Genomic DNA, 19,546 nt, shown 5'->3' with positions numbered 1-19,546 from the left:
AAGGCCATAGGCCCTTCTGCCGCAGATGGGAAGGTTTCCATTCATGCAAGCTGCACATTCTCTGATTCTGATGCTACATTCAAAGCAGGACTTCCAAGATGGGAAATGGAACAACCGGCAGCAAATCATTCGCATTTTTGCAGGGTTGGATCTGTTATGCCCCCAGCCTGTGCATCCTGCTGCCAGATGCTAACTGTGGATGGACAGATTCAAGGCCTTTCCTCTCTCATAGTTCTTTTTTCTGTGGCTCCCAGAACTATCTGTGTGCGATAGCATTATTCAGAGTCCCAGTTTGGAGATCCTGCAACCTCTGTGCTGAGATCCGGAAAGCTGAGCCCCCACCCCATCACAGCCATCATAGAAAGTTACACCGACTGCCACTCTGAGGTCACCAACTGGCCTTGGAGAGAGAAAAATGGGCATGCCATGGGGCAGGGAGAGGAGAAGGCTGGCCAACAGTGCTCACTGCATCCAGGGGGTCTCCAGCTTCTCTCCCTCTCCGTCTTTGGCACCTCATATAGACAGCAGAAAATTACCATCTAGATGAAATGCTGGATGTGAGGTATGGAGGCAGTGAAGAGCACCAGAACTCTCTGTGCATTGATGGGACCCTTGGGTTGCACCCTAAAGTGATCTTCAATGGGATTGCCTTTCAGATTAATGAACAGAGGGCATTTCTCTACCTACTCGTCAAAACAGGACCATGCTCTGTAAAGGACACCTGGCCATCCTATCACCTGTGCTAAACTGGACATTGTTTTGTGGCCTTTAGGTTTCAATTTCTCACAAAAGGTTGACAAACACCCCGACATTCCTTCAGTTCAATACAGCTATTGAAAGCAAGGTCTGATAATTTCCCTCCTTGTAGATTAGATGCAGACACATAGTAGAAGAAATCTATAATAAATACATTTGCAGCTTGGAAAATTAGCTAGTTTGAAAGCCGGGTTATAGAAAAGCAGCACTTAGTTGGGAGCTATTGTCAAACAGAAGGCAGATGGTAGAAAAACAATTTCTGAGCATTAAGCATGAACAGCCTGATGGGTAGCTCTGTGCACATTACCACGTGGGCACAATTTCTATGCGAAGGCAAAGAGTCGCCTCCCTGCTTATGATAAAATGTCTCAGGCAAACCTATTCTAGGGCTACACTGCTGATACAGCAGGACGCAGGAGGTGACTTTTTCCATTTTAATATGCTGGGAAGGGAAGGGAAGGGAAGAAAAAGAAGATGTCATGCCTGGTAGAAGCACCGTTTGGTTAACTCCAGTGTGGACCCTGGCCAGGGGACATCAGAGGACCTCTGTGCCCGCCTCTGTCATGTAGATTCTCTGCCTTCTGGCTCTGCTGTGAAGTGACAGTCATGCAACACTTTGGCACCTGTGAGAAGTCGGACCCTTAATCCGCCCCATGGACATGGCCTTAGAAGCATGATCTATAGGAATAGGAGGACAAGATTTTCAAAAACCTGTTCTTCTTTCTAGGGAGCAGCCTGACTTCACACGGGTTGGTTTTGACAAGGAAAACCTTCTTCTTCGTGGATGCACAGTGAGAAACACAGAGGTTGCCATAGGGATTGTTATCTATGCCGGTAATGATGTTGGGCTGATTTTTTAGCTTTTCCTGCAGTCACTGATGTTTTTAAGTCTATTCAGGCTAGATTTGCAACCTTTTTCTTTGCTCCAGCAGTGCAACCTGAGTAGCATGTAATCAAGAACAGACATATATTTTGAACCCACTAGATTCTCAAATTAAGCCTTCTTTCTAAGTTAAGATCGTTATGAACTTTAGATTTGGGAGAGTCTTTCGCTATGCTGTGCTTTTCTTTTCTCCCTACCCACTACGCCTCATTGCTATAGTCTTTGCTTTCCAGATGGAAAAAGAGTTCTAAAGAACTCAAGACCTGACTTACCATAGTATGACATTTTAGTTTCTTGCAATACTGGAATGACCCCACTGTGCTTTGATTAGTCATATATTGCTTTAAGAAGCTCCGATTATTTGTAGGTGGGTTTCTTACATTTCTACACTGCCCATCAGCCAATGCTCGTGACACAAAAATCCTTAAAAGCATTAAATGCAACAGCATAGTTATTGCACAGTAACACAGTAAATATTTTACTGCCTGGCATGCTATATGTAACAAGCAACCGAGTAATTGTGCCCATAGTTTATGGAAATAAGAATGTACATCAGTAACATTGCCAGACATCCTGCAAACCAGAAATGGTCATACCCATTAGTACATGGTGGGAGGGATCCCATGGCTCCAAAGACAGCACCTACTTCCAATTCCCAGAAGCAGAAGCAGAGCCCCCTCTCCCTGGCATGCAGCCGGTATGGAAAGAACCGTCCTTGCTGCCTTTCCAAGGTTGGAAATTCAACCCTAGGGAGAATATAGTGGTCCAGTGGGTGGAAGGAAGGAGATGGCAGAGGCCAGGGCACACTGCATTCTGTGTCCTCTGCAGCCTCCTTCCCTCCTCTTCCAAAGCATCCCAGCTGGATGGCCAAAAACAGCCATCTAGCAAAACTGCATAGCAGGAGGACCAAGGCGGAGGGCAGTGCCTCCACCGCCCCCGCACTCAGCAAGCAGCATCCACAGGCCTCCGGGTTCACATCCACACAACTGGATGGTGCCCTTAAATGCCCATGGATTTTATCTTCCTTGTGCATTGATTTTATATTTTCTTCCAATGAAAATCACCACTGGATTTTCTTTACTTCAGAACGATATAAAAATATATTCAATAAATATTGAAAGAGCATGTAATTAAAAATGATCAGGCACAAAGGTGGACATGGCCTGTTCCCCTTAGGACTCCAGCGTGGGCACCAGATGGCACTGCCTGGAGAAGCTACTTACATGAATGTACTATTTTTAAAAAAGAAGAAGCTTTACAATAACAGGGGCTGGATGGTTTATCACACTTTCCTACTACGCCTTCTGTTTGACAATAAGGTTTGAATGCCATTCACAAGTATCGATGAAATCAGTGAGCGTAAACCTGAGTACACCTTCTTGGGAATGAGACGAAAGTGTGTCTCAAAGTGGCAAGCTCTCAGCATTGCACAAGAAAGGATCATGATCAAAACTGTCACTCCAAAGAGAGAACATTCAGAATTGACCTCCTACTATTTGAACAACAGTTCTTGACTTCAGGATTGTTCTGGTAGGAGCACTGAGGGGGGGACCTAAAGGAACATTTTAGGAATATTCCTTCCTGATAAATCCTTCTTGCTTCTTAGATCTTTGAAGCTGGGACTGTCACTTGATCTATGGCCACAGAGCACCGCAGTGACCATGCTCCTAATAAGAGAAAAGCAAAAAGCTCCAAGATCACAGTGAGGAGTACAAGAGAGAGCCTGGTTTCCCTTTCATGTCCCATGGTTAGAACTTCAAACACCCCTCCTCTGTAAATGTAGCAATTTTATTTCCAATTTAGTTTGCATTTCCTTTTTGGCCTGCTGTTTTCTTGGTACTTCAGAGTTCCTTCAAGAAGACCTAAATAACATTAAAATTAGTTGCGGCTGGGTCTGACATATTGGGCTTTCTTTATGTTAACGCAGAAAGTGCACTAGCAGATTCTCATTAAGTCAATTGGGCTGCTGTGAAATAGTCAAAAGTACTTAAAAACCAGTCAGCCATCTAATTAGATTCTAACACAATTAAGGACTCTTGTCTTTTCTGACTCAAGTAAGCATTCATGGTGCATAAGGCATACGGTGCCACTGTTTTCAGATGTTGAAATGAGCCCCTTGTCTTTGCGGGGTCAGGTGCATCGTGTGAGAGTGGCTCAAAATGAAAGGGCTTTCTCAGACAGCTGTGACACTGGTTACAGCTGGACTCACAAACTTACCACTCCGTTCCAGCACTTCACTCGGAGAATCGGCCTGCGATCTGAATGCCTGGGCGACTCAAGCAGAGGAGCTCTCTGTGACCTCCCGCAAGGGCCACAGTGTCAGGAAACACGCTTGGCTAGCGTCTTTGTACAGCCACAGCCCATGAGAGTTCACTTCTCGGATCAGCTCAGGAATCCATCAAGTCGAGCTCTCGGACTCCCACCGTGGCCAGCCGGATGGGCTGCGCACAGGCCGTGCCCTTTTGTGGTGTGTGCCCAAGTTGGCCTAATGAAAGATCTCCTCCTCTTAATGACTCCATCTAATAATAATAGCTATTCTTCATAGGTTTGTCCAGTCCTTTTGTATTGCATCTTGTGACAATGGAGCTAAATAAAACTAACAAGCTGTCAAGAAGGAGCAGAACAAAACACCAAAGCTACATTTCATTTCAGGCAGGCGTTCTACAGTGAGAGCTGAACTAAAGTCAAAACCGAAGCAGGGCCACTGAGTGCAAATGACAGCCTACCCTTTCCTTCTCATTTAAAGGCAGTGTGTGTCTGTCCCTCCCTGCTACATTTCTCCATATTGCTCATACTTTCTATGAAGTTCTGTCCGGGCGCTCATGGAAGAAATGTGTTTCCACCTAAAATCCCAATCTATGTAATTATTAATTTCAAAGAGGAGATTACAGAACAGGTTTGCAAACAGCAATAGCGTAAGAAACACAGGCACCAAGTCAGACCACTGGGCCCTTCCAGCTCAGTGCTGTCCAAAGAGACCGGCAGTGGCTCTCTGGATACCCAGGCAGGAGCCTTTCCTAGTGCTACGTGCCGGTGGCAGCAACCAAACAGAGGGCCTTATGCAGAAGACGCACATGTCCAGACCCTGCCAAACAGCCCTTCTGCAGACTTTAGGGATCAAAACAGAAGCATCACAAACAGCAGTCGAAGTAAGAGAGGAAAGGCAATGGGGAACGAATCCGGGCAGACATTAAGATCCCATTAGATATTAAAGCCTGAAAGGATAGCATTGTCTCCTCTTAGGCAAATTTGACCCGCAGGTTCGAAAATTTGAGGAGGCAGTGTTCAAGTCCCAGTTTTAGTCTAGGCAAACCTGAAGGGGCTCTGGCGGCCTCCACTTGGGATTGCCCTATTTCAGTTGTGCGTGTTTGCATTTTCACTCACCTCCTCTGCAATGTGCTGGTCTTCTTTCCACGCTCCTTTTTCACCCCTGCCAACAAAATAATCTTCCTATCACTCTGATTGGTTTCCTGCACCAGATGTATTTAAAAATAAGGACAGTGATTTGTTTGTATCATTAGCAATTCAGCTCCTAAAATTCTTTCTTGGCTTGCCTTATGGCAAACTTCTATGCCGTTTTGCCAGAATGTGTTTGAGCAAAGTGTAATGATTGTAGAGATGTTCCCTAGCAGAGCTGTCTTCCTAAAGCTACTGTGAAATATGTGATGACATAGTGAATATAGGGAAACCAAGTGGTGCATATGAATGTTTGTTCCTTTTGTGTGTGTCTGGAAGGTCATGAAACCAAAGCCATGCTAAATAACAGAGGTCCTCGCTATAAACGCAGCAGAATAGAGCAGCGGATGAATGTGGATGTATTATTTTCTGTGGGACTGCTATTCATTATGTGTTTCGTCGGAGCCCTAGGTATGCGATAACGGTAACAAGCTTCTTCTGTGTTCAAGCTGCATTTTCCAGAGCAGCGTACTTTAATTGACTTGTATGGCAGCGGCAGCGGTGGTGGTATTTAAATATAAATATGACCCTCATGGCGCATCTCAACGGCCTACAGGCCTTTTTTTAAGTTGGAAGAGGCTTCAAAAGGGGAGGCAGCTTTGCCACCCATGTTTTCTGCAGCTTTTTCCTTTGAATAGCTGACCCATAAGCCATATGACAAATCTCTCTTTCGTTTTCAAAAGCAGTGCAAAAGTCTCCTTTGGCCCACAGATTTCATCTTTGAAATTGAGGGATTTTCCAAAGCAGTTTTTGCTATGGCATGGGAGTATTTGCTGTTGAAAGGAGGGATTTTTTAATCTCATGGTACATGCCTATGTCCTTTGACACCCCTAAGGTACCACTTTGGATACCTGTAAGAGATCTTTCATCCAAATGGGGTTGACTCCCTGATTCCAAAGAGCTGACCAGCCCTTTAATAAGGTGACTTAATAAAATCGGTATTCCGACTTTCAAAACTGGCCTGTCCAACTTGACATGTCTGCCATGGGACTGCTGTGCCTTGCAAAGGATTCTGGGGCATATTCTATGCAAGGGTGTGCACTCACTCCATATCGGGCCCTGGGTCAGCCTGTTGGGCCTCTCTGTTATCCCAGCCAGCGTGTAGTGAGAATGTACCCTGCAGTGCAGCCGCACTCCCTTCTGCAAATTGCAGGGAAGCGTAATAATGCAAAACAAAAGGCCTTGCAGGTAAGTCGTTCCACCATGACAAAACTTTTTCTGAAGGAGCCCATGATGCTCTTCCAAGGAACAGCTTGAAAATCATTGAGCTAAAAGAGCACCCAGCATAAACAGAGATTTGGATCTGGCCCCAAATTTCAGTAACACATGGTTGTTGTGGGGCACCCTAGATTGCTGCTGTGAGAAGCAATCCCTTTCGGTAAGCAGCAGGGGAAAGGACTGCTTCCCCACCATTGCACTGATTTGGGGCACAACTTGCAGGCCTGGCCTGCTCTGATGAAAACAAGCCTACTGAGTATTCTACGAAGAACTATTGGGTGGAGAATGTAAAGGGCCCTGTAACTGTGTCTACGTTTCTAAGTGGCAATGCACAAGTGAGTTGCAAAACACTGCACTGAAAGGTTTCATAATAAGTTTCCTTTCCCTCGTAGAGAGTGCCCTGGAGGGATGTGGCACGACATGGCACTAAGCCATTAAATTAACCTGGCAAGAACAACCCAGAAGGGAAGGATTCTCTTCAGCTGAACAGCAGCTCAGATTTCATTATTTTTTAAACTTTGGTACTTCAGGTCAAAATGAGTTTCTTGGCTCCAACTAGAATTCCAACTTGATGAGTTTTGTGAGGGGAGTGTTCATTTGCCAGAGAGAAAAAGAATGAAAAGAGTTCAAGAGAGGGAGATCACATTTTTCAAACAGATTTGCACTAAATGCTTATTCAAACTGTGTAACTCCATCCCATTAGGAATTCATAAGAGCCCCTTTATTTTTCCTGTTCCTTGCCCTGACGGTGAAGGCAAGCTTTTGCCTTCCTTTTCAAAAGGAGAACATTAAAACTGTAAGCAGCTGCAGCAGCAGCAAGAACAACTATGCATTCTGAAAGTCTAAATTAAGAAGAGTCTTTGCACTCCTTCCAAACGCCAAGATAGCTGATGAGGGGCAGGAGGCGATCAACTTTTTTGAGGGAGCATTCCATCAATTCATAGGAAAGCAACACTCTTTCACATGTTTCACACAGAACTTTTGTTAATTTCATGCAAAATCCAGTTTCTGATATTGATTCCCTTGAACCTCTTCAAGGAAGAGTCCTGACCCTGATCTCAGATCTGGGAATCTGAATTATTCTTTGCCTCCCCTTACCTCCTGTGGTCCATAGGATTGTTTTCTAAACAAATAGCTAAGGAGTCAACAACACATCTCTGTGCTTGAAGTGGAACAAACGGTTAGGTTTCAGTTACAAGAGCAAATAGTGCCAGGAAGGTGCCTAGTAGAGGATCCACAAAACAAACAAAAATCAGCTACATTAAACTATTAGAGAATGCGAACTTCTGGTATGTTACTATTTTACTTCAGTGTGTGATTTTAGTTTCTCTTCTTAAAAAGCAATAGGTGAATCTCCCTGGCCCAGCCGGTGTTTTTCTATTATTCTAAACTCGCTTGTATTTTTATGCAGGTCATGGCATTTGGAATGCGAATCTTTTAGAATACCCCTTGTACGTTATCCCAGAAAAAAATGGCACCTATCTTGCACCAGGTCTTGCGGGTTTCTACATGTTCCTGACAATGATAATCCTCCTACAGGTGGGAAATATTTATTGTTAATGAGAAAAGAGCTTTAAGAGTATCCACTGGCTCAAAATTAAAACACACAGAAATACAGAAAAGATCTAGGTGTAAATCATACACTGGACAATGATGTAGCACAGTAGATACGAGTGTCAGGTGTGAGCCCCAATTCATATGGATCTCAACCATGGACTTATTGGGTGGCCTTTGGCAAGCATATCTCTCTCATCGTCTGACCAGTCTCATGCAACATGGGTTACTGAAGGGTTCTTCCCCTTGTCCCAAGATCTCTGCTGTCCAGGTTTAGATGATGCAGTAAACCTTGGCAACCCTCCACCTGCGTGGACTATTTAAATGGCTGTGGGCACACACCACAACTCTCCAACCCTCTCTCAGTCCCGACCCATTCTTCTGAATCATGAGAAGAGAAAATGCTAGCCCAGATCATTAGATTGTTGCAAGAATCAGTGCTGTGATTCTTGCATGCAAGAATGCAAGAATGGCAAGAATGGCACAAAATGCCATTTACATTGGTATTTTTGAAAATATTTCTTTTCAAATATGAATTTCTGAACTCATTTTACCTCAAACTGTGTATTTAAAATGCACTTTGACTTTTATTTTTGAACCAATAATAGTGTGAAATAGTATGACGTCTGAAAGAACACTGTGTTCCAGTTGTTATGTTAGTCTAGGAAGTAGGTATCAGGTTAGTTTTTTTAGACAGTTTCTGGTAGAATTCATTAATATTGCTATGTTGGGCAGATTCAAGCTGTACTTGTGTTTTATTGCAAAAACTGGTCACAGATCTGCTTGTTGAAACAAACTACTGCTAAACTGTTACCTTGTGTTGTTATTTGTTTCGCACTACTGGAATGAAAATGGAGTAGAACTGTCAGAGCCTTGGAATAGTTCTGCTATTACTCAGCTTTACTCAGTTATTCTCCACCACCAGGAGAAAGAATGTCAATTCTGTTCTCTTAATTAACTATTCATGAGAGACCTGCCTGCTATCACCAGATTAGTTTATGAGCTGAGTCCAAGGACTCTCAAGCCTGTAATCAGAAGACTTGGAAGTCTGGTAAGTCTCACAAGTACTGTGGAAAAAGGTTGAGAATTAGATTGTTGTCACCAGAGAGACTGTAAAGTTTTGAAACATCAACTTAAAGCAGTAAAAGTGGAGTACTTGCAGAGGAATTCACAAAAACTGAATTCCTAGGGTATCCCTGTTCAGAACAACATGACTTTTCAGACTGCTCTGCTCACTATTTCAAAATAAAATTATACTTGATATCTTGGATAGGATAGATGGAAAGGTGAGCTTGGCCTCACCCTTAACCCTAACCCTGAGCCTTTAACAGTTGTATACCAGAAAAGAGGAGAACTGAGCAGATGCAACTGCTTTCAGCTTCCTCAGCTTTTCAGGAGAAGCTGCATCTTCAGAAATTCCTTCTTCTATACCCACAAGCAAAGGCACAGAACTCCTGTCCTCCTTTTGTTCTTTTCTCCTAATTTATACTTCAACAAAACTGACAAGAAAACAATTTTGATTGTATTTGCTTTGTTTTTTTTACAGCACATCATAATGTCAGCATTGGTTTGGGAAATGAAGACAAATTAGGATGGATATATATCCCAAAAGAGGCATCTGAAGCCCACATATGAAATAGGAAAATACATTTATTTTCCGGTTACATTGTGGTAGCTGCCAGCATGTAAACAAAACAAATTTCATCAGTATGAATGAAACAACTGATTCTGAGTCGTTTGTAGCAATCCAAAGGGAAGTCTTTCTTTATGAGAGAAATGCAATTTTGTCCAGCAAGCATCACGGAGGGAAGGAAAAGTATGGAGCGCATACTTTGTTTTTGCCAACCGATACGTGGAAAGGCTGGAATCCACAATGTACCTCCCACAGAAATTCAGGCCTCTACTTCTAGGACACAGTTCTGCAAGCACAGGGATGGGCACCTTTTTTGGCCCTGGGCCATGTGCTGTGCATGGTGTATTGGGGGCTGGAGGCCTGCACACACAGCGGCGTGAGAGCAGCCTCCCCTCCCCGGTAGATCCTGGAATCACTGCTTCCACGCTGCTAATGTTCTCCTGGCCCTCCATTTTCTGCCTTAACTTGTTGAGGATTGTGCTCTGAGGCAGGGACTAAAGCAGAGTTTTCTCAGAGGGATATTCCACGGCCAGGGGGACATTGCCTAGAAGAAGCACCCAGAGGAGTGTCTCAGGTGATGATATCAAAGTCTGGGGAGTTACCTGTGGGTGGAGATATTTCTACTGTGCTTCCAAGCTGTGGAGGGCATCGCAAGCCAAAACTTTGAATTGGGCCTGGAAACCAATTGGGAGCCAATGAAGAGGGCTACCATCATCATCATCACCATCACCATCATCACCGTCTTCCAGGACCTCACGATAGCCTATATAGTTCCATTTTTCCTCACAACAATCCTGTGAGGTAGGCTAGGCTGAATAGCCATGACTGGCCCAAAGTGAGCTTTCATGGCTGAATGGGGACTAGAACCCAGATCTCCCAGGTCTTCAGTCTACCGCCCCAACTACCATACCATACTCGCTCTCAGGTGTGATACATTTGCAATGCCTTGCACTTTGTGAGTATTCATTGCTATGTTTTTTTCACAAAGAGTTTCTTTTGCTTCTCTTGGACCGTAATACGAATCTGTTCACCCTATATTGCTCCCTGTTGTCCCTGGTTTGGTTGTCAGAGCACAAATAATACTCTTCCCTTTGGGTCTACTTTGCTTGCATCCATAGTTTCAAAGCTTGAACATCACAATTCATACAAGCACTGTGCACCACAAGGAGATAACTTTGTTAAACAAACTGTTCTTAGTTGTTAAACAAACTGTTCTTTGTTAAACAAACTGTTCTTAGTTGTGCAGAAGAGCCTCCATGACGTCTTGCTGCAACAGACACCACAACTGCTGGATGTATGAAGACAGGTAATCCTGCCACAAAATGTCTAACCTTCTGCAAAATGTCCTCTTTCAGATTATGATCCCCATCGCCCTCTATGTATCGATTGAACTAGTCAAGCTGTGTCAAGTCTTCTTAATTCACAATGATATCGATCTGTACAATGAAGAGCAGGACTTGCCCATCCAGTGCCGTGCGCTAAACATCACTGAAGACCTTGGACAAATCCAGTACATATTCTCTGACAAAACAGGGACACTGACAGAGAATAAGATGGTGTTTCGGCGGTGCACCATTAATGGGAAAGAATTTTCGCATCAAGAAAATGGTAAGAAAATGGTAATGCTGGCTCTATAAAACTAAATTGGACTGAATGTGCAAAAATGCCAGGGAAGACAGAAGACATCGGATCTTTCTGTCTCTTTCCGTGCCATGCTGAGTGCTAGATGTGGAGAAAGTCCATGGGCAACACACATCCTGCAGCAGGTAGAGCCCATGTGGGAGATGGAAGACAGTCTCTGTGCCTCTGTTTGTGCGAAGATACAGAGCCTGGGCAGTCTTGTGTAGACAGCCACCTGCAAAGGTGTCCTCCAGCAACCTGAACACTTTGTGACTCTGTTCACCCCGATTTCCATTACTGCACAAAAGCAGCCTCTGGGAATCACAGGAGGCACTGTGCAATCACAGGGGCATCCAGGTGCTGGCAGGGGAAGGGGGAATTGGAGCAAGTTGTCCTCTCCCCTGTTCCACACAGTTTCCACTACTCTCCCCGCAGCTTGCAGGAGCTTGATGTGCGTTGCACCTCCTTTCCCTGCAGCCCAACTGATCCGCTGGGCTGCTGACCACAGCACCAGGAGACCAGTTCCGATCAGGAGATGACCTGGGGATGGGAGGAGGGGGCCTGTTGGACTGGGTGGGCCATCGTTCTTTCCACAGGCAGCCTAGACTGGATAGAGAGAGGGCCACGAAAGTCTAGGTTGTCGGCCTGGGTTGTCAGTTCCCTTCTGGAGATGGGCAACTTTTATTTATTTATTTATTTATTTATTTATTTATTTATTTATTAAAACATTTTTATGCCGCCCCATTCACCGAAGCCTTGGGGCGGCTCACAACAATAAATTAAGACAATAACAATTGAAATATATACATTAGAATAAAATAAGCCGCCCTGGCCAAATAAAATTCAATAGTATTAACATTTAAAATGCTGCTTAAATAAAAAGGTCTTCGCCTGGCGCCGAAACACAAATAATGACGGCGCCAGGCGGACCTCTCTGGGGAGCGCATTCCATAACTTAGGCGCCACCGCTGAGAAAGCCCTCCTCCGAGTAACCACCCTCCTAATTTCCTTCACTGAGGGCTCCCGGAGGAGGGCCTCTCCCGCTGATCTCAGGGGGTGGCTGGGCATATATGGACGTAAGCGCTCCTTCATCCAGCCCATTACCTCAGCCAGGCACCGGTTCAGTACAGCCACTGCCTCACCTGGATTGGTGGAAAACGAGAGGTAGAGCTGGGTATCATCAAATGGGTTGGCCAGGTCCAGTCCTACAAGCATGATGCAGGGGATTGTGTGTTTGTGGGCTGATCCTGCATCCTGCTTGTCTTCTTCCTGCCGATGTGGAGGTCAGGGTCCCATGTCCGGAGATCTAAACTAGTTCCCACTGTTTTCACTCTCTCACTGTGCATGGAGTGTGCAGTCCTGAGTTAACATCACCATCAGGATGGGCGACTTGTGGCCCTCTGAGTGTTGCTTGCCTACAGCACCTCCAGCTCTAGTCTGCACAGGCAATGGTGGGTGGGTGGGAGTTTGGGGGGGGGGGGGAGTGAAGGCCCACAAGTTGCTCAGTCCTGAAGTTTATGACAGCATGAAGAGCAACTGTTTGTGAGAGACAGTTCACTTTTTATACTGACAACAGAGCATGCGTCTCTATTTTGTGTCTTCCAGCCAAAAGACTGGAAACCTACAAGGAACATGATTCAGATACTGAAGACTGGGCAAAATATCCAAGCCTTCCTCCAAAGAAAGGCACAGAATCAGCTACTCTGACACAGAGAGACCCTGCTAAGTCCTTGAGGAGGTCCCACAGTGCACAGGCTCGTTTTCAGGGGCACAAAAGAAATGCATCTCTGGGGCTTTGGGGAAACTCTCCATCTCATCTGGCCTTTAGCAGCACTGTGGTGAGTAAGTCTACTTTTCTCTCTCCTGGTTATGGTTTCAGAAATTGATGACCAATGATTTACTGCAGGAAGTAGGCCACAACACAGGATTGCGCAGCAGCTGCCAGAGATCCTAAGCCAAAACTACTCTGAGATCCTATAGCTATATATTCATGGGGTGTTGTCACTGCAGAGCCCTCTTGGGCCTGACAATATGCAAGGTGCAAGACAAGTTATCCTGCCTTGCATTCCCTCATCTTGCCACTGTTGCCTTGCTGTGCCATGCAAACATGTGCAAAGAAATAGCTCTTTCTTCCTGGGTTCTTGGCTTAGTTACTGGCACTCAGAACTGTTTAAGGGCAGGTTGTATTATAGTTCCTCCTCTTTTGGCCTTTGACCCCACTCACCTCTGGACAGTGACCCCTGGAGTTTCTCCAAAATTAAGTTTGGTCCACAGATTCTGAAAAAGATTCCCCACCCCTGCATTAGAGCAAGATACTTTCTATCACCGCAGGAAGCTGGGGTGCAAAACAATACAACTGGAGAGATAGCCATGTTCAGTTTTTTGCAATTGTGCACATGTTAGAGGCTTAAACTTTACACTGAAACATGCTTCCAGCTTCCTCTTCAAATTGAGTTCTGGGTTTGGTTTGGTTTTTAATTATAAAGAACTACCACATGCGATTCTGTAAAGCATAATGAGTTTCATTTCATATAATTTATTTTTATAATTTCACAGCCTGTACAGGAATGTATAATTTAGGCTCCATTCAAATGTTCATCATTATTTATACAAATGTCTGACAGAACCTTAGTTCCTGCTAATCAACACCAGGCATGTGCCCCAAAGGCCAGTGTTGTACAATGTGTTGGCTTTTGCTTACTAAATGCCACATTTCCTGGTGTTTATGTGCCAGGCATGACAAGCAGTAGCCTCAGGTAGAATGAAAATGGAAAAAAATAGCACTGCTGAGAAGATAGAGAGATTCCTAGCTAACAGTTAGCACAGCATTTCCTTCAAATACCTGCCTCTTTAAGTCCATTGCCAACAAACCTGATAAGCTATATATCCTATTCTGAAATGAACAGCATTGGGGCCAAGACTTGGGTTGCAGGAGACAAGACAGAAGCACTAGGACAGGGCAACAGAACTCAAAGGAAGATGAAGTCCAAAGCCCAAAAGCAAGTTCAGAACAGAATATGCCAAGGACCAGAAGTTCCTATCAGGGCAGGACAAGAACATGCTCATGAACAAGCCGAAGGTTGAAAACCAGGAGGACAAGAACAGCTTCAGGTACCCTAAGGTAGAATAACTGGACAGGATACACAGCAAGGGTCAGGCAAGATGCAGGAACTGAACCACAGCTAGCAGGAAAACCTGCATTGCTAAGGCAGTGCAGCAAGGCAGGATATGTGGCAAGGGTCCAATTGTAGCAAAGGTCCGGCAAGGTGAAAGAGCTGAAGCACACCACAGCTAGTGGAAAGAACTACATTGCTGAGGTGAGACAGCAAAGCCATACCTGGATCAAGCAAGATGCAGGCACTACAGCAAACAGGGAGAGTTGCGTCGCTCAGACAAGTTCTGGAGCGAAAAGCTTGCTCTTATATAGCTCCCCCCACCATATACCTAATCATTAAATTACTAGACTCCCTTTTGAAGAAGTCAGAAGGGGGTACACACACATACACCCAGTTAGGTTGGACAGTCTGGAATTGTATTTCATATTACATTACATGCACTGCACACATTTTGCATACATTATACACATTATACTGTAGATAGTATGCACTATATACAGTTATACACATGATGTATGATTGTGTATATGGTAATAGTGTATGCAGAGTACAGTATTTATAGCTCAAAACATGCAATTATACACAATTGTTTATGCTATAGACAGAGATGCTCAACAGATGCTATTTATGTACCTTATGATGTGATCAGAGGCCTGGGAAAGCCAGCCCAATTCACATCAACTGATGAGGATGTTTTCTAGGCTGCACAGATTCTCTGGCCTTGCAGTGCTTTTTACTTTTGGGGACAACTTGCACATGTTTACACTTGTGAGTCTAATGCAAGTGCAACAATATTCTCACACAGTTCTACAAAAGAAATTCAGCTCCATCAATGAACAGGTAATGGAATGAAAGATGTCTGACTATCCACTAAACACAGACGGGAAAGATTTCACAAAATCCACTCACTGCTACTAGCATTTGACAGTGATGACAAGGTGCCTGGGCAGATGGTTGTGGCTGCTGCTGATGATGATCCTGATCCTGAACCTCCTCCTTCTCCTCCTCCTCCTCCTCCCTGCTCAGAAAGAGAGGCTGTGTGTGCATGCAGAGCAGGGAGGAGGAAGAGCAGCAGCAATCAGTGCCAGGAAGCAGAATCTGTGATCCCATTTCCCCGACACTTTAAAACCATCTTGACTGAGGGGTCCCTGGAAGCTCATCGCCAGACGTGCAGCTAGCAAAATCATTTGTTCGTCTAAGTGCATCTGATGTTGAGCAAATGGTTGAGGGCTTTGACAGATGAATTGGTTAGCCGGATATAAAACAGGGAATGGCAATTTATAGTCCTCACTATCCCACACCCCAGCACAGCCCCTGCCTCCTGTACTGCCCTCTGACTTCTTCTTCTTTTTTTAATGGCATCCGTGGACCTTGGAGTGCTCCATAGCCAATAGGATGTCAAAAGGGTTCCATTTAGCTTGCAAACAAACTAAATTTAAAGACAGGTGCACTTTGGAGAGCTGCAAAGCAGCGCACCACCAAATTTTGCAGGCGAACCAGCCATCCCACCCTTTTGGCAGGGGCATGCCACAGACTGGGTAGTGCCCCTGGATGTGCCTTGTGGTAGGCTTACATGGAAAAGGCCTTGGATCTCCCAAAGTTGCCCAGCCCTCTTGCGTAAAGTTAAAACTGAGATTCTTCAGCAGATTAACTGACTACCTGTCAGATGTGTTCAGTACCACAAATAACTTCCCAGTAGCTTTAATGCCTGATAGTTTTTAGCCATTATGCTGCTAGAATTAAGTGCACGCACTCATGCAATGTTGTTTAAAGCTCTAGAGCACCAAAAAGAAAGTGTTATTTTCATAATCTTAAGCATGTGAAGGATTTTTTTACTGAATAACATGTATTCCAGGAGAAAGATGTGACCCCAGACAACAGGCTGTTGAAGGAAGTGAAAAACGCTTCATGCCAGCTAGAATCTTTGACAACGTTTATGCTTGCAAAGACCACCTCTTCCCTCACAGACTTTTTTCTTGCTCTGACCCTCTGCAACACTGTTTTGGTCTCCACAGCAACTGATCCAAGAGAAAGGGTAATCTCTTCCTTTTACTTCCCTTTTAGGAAAGTAAGTTTTTTGTAATGTGGTAAATCTAATTTAAAATACTTGATAGTTTTATGATGACTGCTTTCAAGGAGGTAAGTTAAAATTCTGCTTGGATATTGCACTGAGGATGTCTCCACCAATAATCCCACTGAATATTCTCTCTGTCTGCCTTCACATCTCCCTACCTAGCAAATTCCCCCCATGACCCTAGGGAATATGCTAATCTGAAAATGAAATACAGTACTTTCCCCTTATATATATTGATGATGGCTGCAAACATAAATTGATTAATTGGCATGATTAAATGATTAAACTGTTAATGGCAGCTTTTAAATGCATTCCAGTTCACTTTATTTACAGAACAGTACGAATATGCACTCTGAAATTTACCTTTGCTTAAGCAAAGGAAGATGAAGCTTAAGCACTTTGGCTTCTCCCCACCCATCACCAAGCAAGCCCATACTTCAGTAGCCTTGTTATCTCAATAACTTGCAGCAGGGTCTTCAAAACATGATGAACGTCCAGTGAGCACTGCCTGACTCTGCAAAAATTGGCAAGATGGTTTGTTTCTAACCATGCCTGGAGGACAATCCCCAACCAGAAAATAGTGTCATAATACTCTGTTGTCTCAGAAATCACCACTTAGCTACCCAGACAAGGACTTTCCTTGCCCAAGTCATAGATCGGATGTTATGTAAAATATGTATTGAGCAGCACCTCAAAGAAACTTCTTTTTAATGTTCGTTGCATGATGCAGAGCAATGCTCTACTGATTTGAAAATCCCCCATGTAATTTCAGCTATAATTAATCCTGACTCACTCTTTTCTCTCAAGGTTACCACTCCATCAATGATGAAGCCGGCAGGATTCTCCCTGGAGAAAATTCACCAGATGTTCCAGTGGCTAAAGCAGGCAAGCGTCAGCCAATCTTTTTCCCCAGCTCTGTCAAGCTCAGACAGTTTTAACACAGAAAGCACCCAAGTCTGTGCCAGTTCCGGAACAAAAGAGGGTTTTCCTACCCAAAGCTGTTCTACCTTAAGTGATGAGGATATTTTTCAAAGGGACTCCCTCAGTGGGAATGACACCAGTGCGGACTGTGATCCTGCTGCAGCCGAGACCTGTGGGGCACTTAACCAAGATGCTTTGCAGCCAGAATGTTGTTACCAGGCCGAAAGCCCCGATGAAGCAGCCCTTGTCCATGCAGCCTTGGCTTATGGGTTTATGTTAGTGTCCAAGACTTCTGAACAAGCCACTGTCCGGTTGCCAGAAGGGATTGTCCTGACCTTTGACCTCTTGTTCACCTTGGGATTTGACTCAAACAGGAAAAGAATGTCAGTGGTGGTCAGGCATCCCCTCACCGGTGAGATAATCCTCTACACCAAAGGGGCTGACTCCGTCATAATGGACTTATTAGAAGACCCTGCCCAAGGTAAGGTGCGCTTTGGCCAATTGACAGTGTGTTGCCTGGGTGGCCTGAATGATATATCCAGTCTGCAGGATTATGAAGAAGCAACACAGTTGTCACTACAACCCTAGTAGCTGCAGATCCAAGCAGGGGTGTCTGTTTGCTGAAGAGGAGAGTGCTTGGCAAGTAGAGCAAGCTACTGTGAGTTTGCAGGAAGATGACATTCATTGGTTTTATGAGCCCAACAGTTAAAGCTTTTGAATCTTGCAAATCGTGGTACTCTTCGGAGGTCAGATACACATGAATACATGGTGGTAGTCTGTTAACTGCAGTGGTCACAGTCTAGGGAACATCACAGACATGCAAGCTTCTTGATTGCAGTGGGACAATCATCTCTTACATGGTGGTAGTCTGTTAACTGCATAGCAGAAGCTGGGGGACAATCACCTCTCCCTCAAATGAAGCACTCAGTCCCCCAAATCCTCTCAGTGATCTCATTTTGGTTCTAATCCTGAGAAACAAAAGGAAGCTATCGGCATGCTCAGGGGAACTGTCAACCTCACTCCTCCCTCTTTACTTCAGGCAGGCTTTCGGATGCATTTTTTTGCTTCTCTAAATGTGTCACATTTTTAATTCACCACCTTTTCCATCCCATTGTTGCTTTATTAATTTTAATGAATGAGGAAAGTTTTTCACACTGCTACAAGAATTGTAGTTTCTTTTGAACATCATGGGTCCCAGCAAGTCCCTGTCAATCACTGTCAGATTCCACTGCAAAAACTGAAGTATTCTGTCACTTTTCTAGAACTGTACCCTGAGCAGGAAGGTAGACTTGAACTGAACACAGTGAGGAGGCTTCCAAAGTATCTGTGCTGCTCTAAGAGTCTCCTGCCTCTTTCTTTCACCTATTCTGCTGTAGGAACCACACACTGGTCATGAAAGGGGAGCCGGCAATATTGGCTTGCTTTTACAGGAGTACAGGCCAAGGCTTCTCATTATCCAGGCTGAGACCTTGCACTCAGACCTTGGATCAGACCTGGGACCCCCTTCTGCCACAGCTCTCTGATTGCTTTTGCGAGTATCAAGGATCGGTCCCACGGCCTGTGTGCCTGCAGTACAAGGCTATGCGTGATTCCTGTGCCATGCTAGTCACCAGTTAGTCAGTGGAACTTATTTGCAAGTGTGTGCATGCACAAGAGTGCACCCACAGAGAGAATCAAAAGGGGTTCTGGAAAAAGACAAAGACAGACAGAAAGGAAGGGTAAAAGAAGAGAAGGAGAAGCCAAGGAAAAGAAAGTAGTGGTACAGACCTGCAGGTGGTACACACTTATTATCTCATGTGTATAAGATAATATGCGTGGCCTCAAGGGGAAGAGCCAAGGCAGAAGGAGCAGAGCAACCGGGGAAAAAACAACCCTGTTTGGCTTGGCTGGGGAGGGCTCTGTCCTTCTGTTTTACCACACAGTCCTATATCTATTCAGAAGTAAGTCCCATTGAATTCAGTGGTGTCCGTCTCTCAGGGGAGCAGGCCTAAGATTGCAACTCTGCTGTCTAATAAGCTGCGGGTAAGAAGACTATTCTCACTGTTCTAAGAGTGTCTCCTAAACAGCAGTATATAAAAGCTATAAATCAATAAATAAGATGGAGAATCCTCTGTATGCATCCTGGGGTATTCCCCTTAAGCTTTATAGCTGAGATTTACCCCTGCCTCTCTCAAAGGGAACTCAGGCCTGGACTCACCAGTGAATTTGATGGGCAGGCAGCAGACCTGAGGACAGACATACAGAAGGGCCTCCTTTCCAAAGCACAACAACTTTTGCGGCCAGATATGAGGCCCACTGGCTCAGATTACTTCAAT

General features: G+C 44.7%; 1 protein-coding gene across 1 annotated transcript in view; it reads left to right on the top strand.

The window, feature by feature from the left end:
• ATP10B (ATPase phospholipid transporting 10B (putative)) overlaps positions 1-19,546 on the top strand; it is a 67,241-nt gene that overhangs the window by 19,744 nt on the left and 27,951 nt on the right. Inside the window, exons 5-11 of the mRNA XM_044454007.1 lie at positions 1,484-1,590; positions 5,375-5,506; positions 7,725-7,852; positions 10,856-11,108; positions 12,726-12,958; positions 16,092-16,271; positions 17,118-17,712. Of these exons, the coding sequence (XP_044309942.1) occupies positions 1,484-1,590; positions 5,375-5,506; positions 7,725-7,852; positions 10,856-11,108; positions 12,726-12,958; positions 16,092-16,271; positions 17,118-17,712 (1,628 nt within the window). The remainder of the gene's footprint in view (positions 1-1,483; positions 1,591-5,374; positions 5,507-7,724; positions 7,853-10,855; positions 11,109-12,725; positions 12,959-16,091; positions 16,272-17,117; positions 17,713-19,546) is intronic.

This window comes from Varanus komodoensis, unplaced genomic scaffold (assembly GCF_004798865.1).
Source record: "Varanus komodoensis strain SLA01 unplaced genomic scaffold, ASM479886v1 scaffold7_1, whole genome shotgun sequence".
NCBI lineage: Eukaryota > Metazoa > Chordata > Lepidosauria > Squamata > Varanidae > Varanus > Varanus komodoensis.
The sequence above is the reverse complement of the archived record's forward strand: the minus strand, read 5'-3'. Positions and strand labels throughout refer to the sequence as shown.